Source organism: Myotis davidii, unplaced genomic scaffold, assembly GCF_000327345.1.
Source record: "Myotis davidii unplaced genomic scaffold, ASM32734v1 scaffold19, whole genome shotgun sequence".
Lineage (NCBI taxonomy): Eukaryota > Metazoa > Chordata > Mammalia > Chiroptera > Vespertilionidae > Myotis > Myotis davidii.
This window is the reverse complement of record NW_006289854.1, coordinates 602,961-607,681: the sequence shown is the minus strand read 5'-3', so window position 1 is coordinate 607,681 and position 4,721 is coordinate 602,961. Positions and strand designations below refer to the sequence as shown.

The 4,721-nt window shown below is 51.8% G+C and overlaps 1 protein-coding gene across 2 annotated transcripts in view; it reads left to right on the top strand.

Moving 5' to 3' along the window:
• The window catches only part of AK7 (adenylate kinase 7), a 41,928-nt gene that overhangs the window by 20,724 nt on the left and 16,483 nt on the right, over positions 1–4,721 (top strand). For both annotated transcript variants that reach the window (XM_015563244.1, XM_006762710.2), the window contains exons 10-12: positions 855–1,004; positions 2,255–2,383; positions 3,514–3,646. In XM_015563244.1, coding sequence (XP_015418730.1) covers positions 855–1,004; positions 2,255–2,383; positions 3,514–3,646 — 412 coding nt within the window. The remainder of the gene's footprint in view (positions 1–854; positions 1,005–2,254; positions 2,384–3,513; positions 3,647–4,721) is intronic.

Genomic DNA, 4,721 nt, shown 5'->3' with positions numbered 1-4,721 from the left:
TCTCCCCTCCTCTCTCCTCTCCTCTCCCCTGTGAGCCTGTTTTCTGTCCTGAACTCTCCGAGGCCGTGGCCAGAAAATGTACTTAAAAGCTGTTGGCTGGACAGTGGTGTTCAGACGCCAGTGTCATCCTCTCCGGCCTCTTTCTAACCTTCCCGGGAGGCGGAGATCCTGCTTCCACCCCCACGGGAAAAATGCAGCCTTCGCCCCAGTGTGCTCTTCGGCTGCAGCTTTAGGGTGTGACTTTTTAGGAATGAATGGACCAAAACACTGTCTTTGAGGGTGTTTCTGAAAGCGCTGGCATCCCTGGGGCACAGAGGTGGGTGGGTGGCCGTGACGCCCCAGGGGCCATTTCCCTCTGCTTTTGTTTTCGGGGATTTTTTACAAATGTAGTTTTATTGACCTCAGAGGGGAAGGGAGAGAGAGAGAGAGAGAGAGAGAGAGAGAAACATAAATGATGAGAGAATCATCGATCAGCTGCCTCCTCCTCGCCCCATACTGGGGATGGAGCCCCCAACCAGGGCCTGTGCCCTGACGGGGAATTGAACCATGACCTCCTGGCTCATAGGTCGATGCTCAACCACTGAGCCACGCCGGCCGGGCTGTTCTCGGGGGTTTTTGAACCATGCGATGCAATTAAACATTTTTAAGAAGAAGCCTTATACTGGGACTTCCAATACCTTCCTGCTCCGAGCGGCTCCTGTAACGACAGGCTGCTGCTCCTCCGCCCACTCCCAGCTGCACGATGGGCCGTCGAGGGTGGTGGGGTACAGAGTTTGCTTTCATGATTATAGATGTGGGCCTGCTAGAGCCATCACCGTAAAGAGACAAGTCTCTCATGTGCCTTTACCTCGCAGCAAGACAGCATCGACCACCTGCTGCTCAACCTGCGCATGGAGGCGCTCTACGTGAAGGAGAACTTCAACATCCGCTGGGTGTCCCAGACGGGCTTCGTGGAGAACATCGGCAACATCCTCAGAGAGTACAAGCAAAGCCGAGGGCTGCTGGTAACCGGAGCCCTCCCGTCCCCGCGCTCCGTGCGTCGTGGCCACGGAAGCACGTCCTCTCTCCCGTGGCCCAGTTTCTGAAGCCCAGTGCCCCTTCCAGGGTGGACCCGTTTGTCCAGGCCTTAGCATCGACCTGGGCATCATCTCAACCCTGTCAACCGGACAGTAACGCTTCTAAAGTTGACATAGATGCTGACTGTTATGCTTGACACACACGGAACACGATAGCAAGTTCGAGACCGACTGTCACAGGGTTGTGGATGTAAGGAAAAGAAATCTAGTGTCTTACTGCCGGGCCTGCTTCAGGCCCAGGTGTACATATGGGAGGTGGGAGGGGGGAGGGGAAGGGAGGTGAGGGAGGGGGAAGAAGTCTGATTCTCACTTCCACCCTATTGGCCAGGAGATCCGCTGGTCATTTTCATCATCACAACTGTTCAAGGAAGATGTATCTCCTTAGTACAGATGTGAAAACCAAGGCTCCGAGAGACAGGGCAACTTCTTCACAGCCACGTGGCTAGTCAGGGACTCATCCGAGCTAGGACGCGAGCTCAGCTAGAATGGCCTGCGGACCAGCCTCCACACCCCTCTCTGAAGCAGCACTTGGCCAGATATTTAGCTTTATTCCAGGGAAGCACTACAAAGGTGACAGTGAACATTACATAAGAAAAATGTTTTTTTGTTTTTTTTTTTTAATCCTCACCTGAGGATATTTTTCCACTGATTTTTAGAGAGAGTTGAAGGGAGGGGGAGAGACAGGAACATCGATGTAAGAGACACATTGATTGGTTGCCTCCTGCCCCCTCTGCCCCCCGCCCGGGAATCGAACCGTGACCTCCTGGTTCATGGGTCGACGATCAAGCACTGAGCCACAGCGGGCGGGCTTAAAACTAGAGCAAATTGTCTGTGTTAAAAAGCAGCGGATAATTAAAGACCAAGTTCAGTCCAGAAACAATATTCACGAGGCAATACGTTGGGCACTCTGTCCCCGAGAGCAGACACTCGTCAGCCTCTTAGTTGTCTTCCCAGGAGCAGCAGCGCCGCAGCTGTGAAGCTGGGGGCAGGCCATGCGCGTGGACTTCCTCTCTCGACACTCTGGCCCTCTCCCTGGGCACATACCTGTGTGCCGCCTTCCCCACGCCCCGTCATGCTCACTACGCGCGTGGAAGAAGGGACCGGGGGGATCTGAGAGCTGAAGCCCCCCCAGATGGGACGTGCCCAGCTGGCTAGTGACCCTGGCTCTCCTCTCTCAGCCCATCAAGGTTTGCATCCTCGGCCCGCCCGCCGTGGGGAAGTCCAGCGTCGCCGAAGTGCTGGCCAAGTACTACAAGATCCACCACATCAAGCTGAAGGACGTCATTTCCGAGGCCATAGCAAAGCTGGTATCGCTTTTCACACCTCCTGGGGGCCTGCCCTGTTTTAGAAAATGCTTTCCCTCGCCGTGTGCTAACGAAGCCACTGGCGGTGCGTGACAGCCTGCACAGGGCTCTGTCCCTCTCGGGGCGGTGGTCGCTGGCCCCACTGTGACAGCTCCCAGGCCCACCGGCTCTTCTCCAAGAGACGGAAGCCACGCCCAGGGGTAGCCCTGGAGTTTAGTCTGTCGCCAGCTGTTGCTCAAAGTCTATCTCCTGTTCTCCCTGTTGAATGGAACCTTTAGTTATTTATTTTTTAAAATATATTTTATTGATTTTTTACAGAGAGGAAGGGAGAGCGATAGAGAGTTAGAAACATGCATGAGCAAAAAACATTGATCAGCTGCCTCCTGCACACTCCCCACTGGGTATGTGCCCACAACCCAGGTACATGCCCTTGACCGGAATCAAACCTGGGACCTTTCAGTCCACAGGCCGACGCTCTATCCCCTGAGCCACACCGGTCAGGTCAAGTGGAACCTTTACTTACTTACTTACATATTAAATTGATGTGGGTGACGTCGGTCAACATGAACATACAGGTGTCAGGTGTGGGCTTCTATGTTACAAGAGCTGTACCAGGTGCCCACCACCCAGAGTCACCATATGTTAGGACCCCCTCCTCCCCCACCCCTTCCCTCCGGCAACCACCACACGGCTGTCCGTGTTCTCGAGTTTCCGCTTTATGTCCCACATATGAGTGAAGTCATGGGTTCTCAGCTTCTTCTGACTCATTTCTCCCAGCATAACGCTCTCAGGGCCCGTCCGTGTCGCTGCAAACGGCGCTCTCCCACCCTTTCCCAGGCTCAGTAGTGTTCCCCTGCGTTCGTGCTCCGATCTCCCTTACCCGCTCTTCTATCGCGGGGCACCTGGGCTGTGACGCCTTCGTAAGCTTTTTCTTTGCTTTTATTCTTGATGTATGTTTCTCAGGGTGTGGTCAGCTTCTTTGCTGCGCGCTTGTTTAAAGAAAGGCTTTATTTCCTTAGAGCAGTTTCAGGCTCAGAGATTTCCCCTATGCCCCCCGCCCCCCGAGGCAGGAGGCTAGTGAGTAGCCTACCAGTGCAGGGCATCAGCCAACTGGAGGACCCTGTGGTGTGCAGGAAGCCATCGTGGCCCCCAAGTTCGGAGGGGAAGGAGGGGAGGAAGATGAGGAGGAGGAGGAGGAGGAGGAGAACGTGGACGACGCGCAGGAGCTGCTGGACGGCATCAAGGAGAGCATGGAGCAGAACGCAGGTATTCCCATCAATCTATCATCGGCTTTTTCAAAGGTCTCTGTCAACTTACAGTTGTACCATCAGGGTCTCAATCCCCAATGATATCTGAAGATTAGATGCCTGCTCTCTTTTCTGATAAAAAGGAATTGTGTGTTACCCCCCCACACCGCACAGGGGCTGTGGGCCTGTGAACCAGGGCTTGTTTGTTTGCTTTTCCTCCAAGTAAACAGCACAACATTTTTATTTTTTAATTTATTTTATTTTTTCTAATTCGGTCTGGGAGTCTTTCCAATTCCCCTTCTTTGTTATAAAAGACTATTTGTTTGCTATTATAAGTTAAGTATAGAAATTATAAGAACCACAAAGAAATGTCATTTATAATCTCCCCTCCCAGGGGAAAAAAACTCACCATTAATATTCTGGTGATTGATCGTGAGACTGGAAAGGCCCTGGCTATGTGGCTCAGTGGTTGGGTGTGGTCCTGTGCATGGGAAGGCTTCCCGGTCAGGGCACATGCCCAGGTGGCAGGCGCCATCCCCAGTTGGGGGCGTGCAGAAGGCAGCTGATGGATGTTCTACCCTCACATCTATGTTTCTCTTTCTCTCTCGCCCTTCCTCTCTCGCTAAAAATCAATAAAAATATATTTTTAAAAATAAGGTGGAAAGAACTAACTATGTTTTAAAAAATGAACATATAGTCATAAATCTTTTATAAGTATCAAAAATCATTAATTAAAGGGCAAAAAACAAACCAGGAAAAAAATACTTGCCATCAATATGACAGAGTTAATAATCTTTTTAAAAAATATGTTTGTATTGAATTCAGAGAGGAAGGGAGAGGGAGAGAGAGATAGAACCATCTACACTAATAAAAGAGAAAAATGGTAATTGGCGTACGACGCTACCCTTTTCATTGGCTAATCAGGGCTGTATGCAAATTAACTGCCAACTAAGATTGGCGGTTAATTTGCATATGTAGGCACAATGCAGGGAGGTGAAAGGGAAAGCAGGAAGAAGCCCCCCGCCACTGACGGTGATCGGAAACCCAGGGGGGAGCTAAGAGCTGGGGGGCAGCCACGATCCAAGAATCAGGCA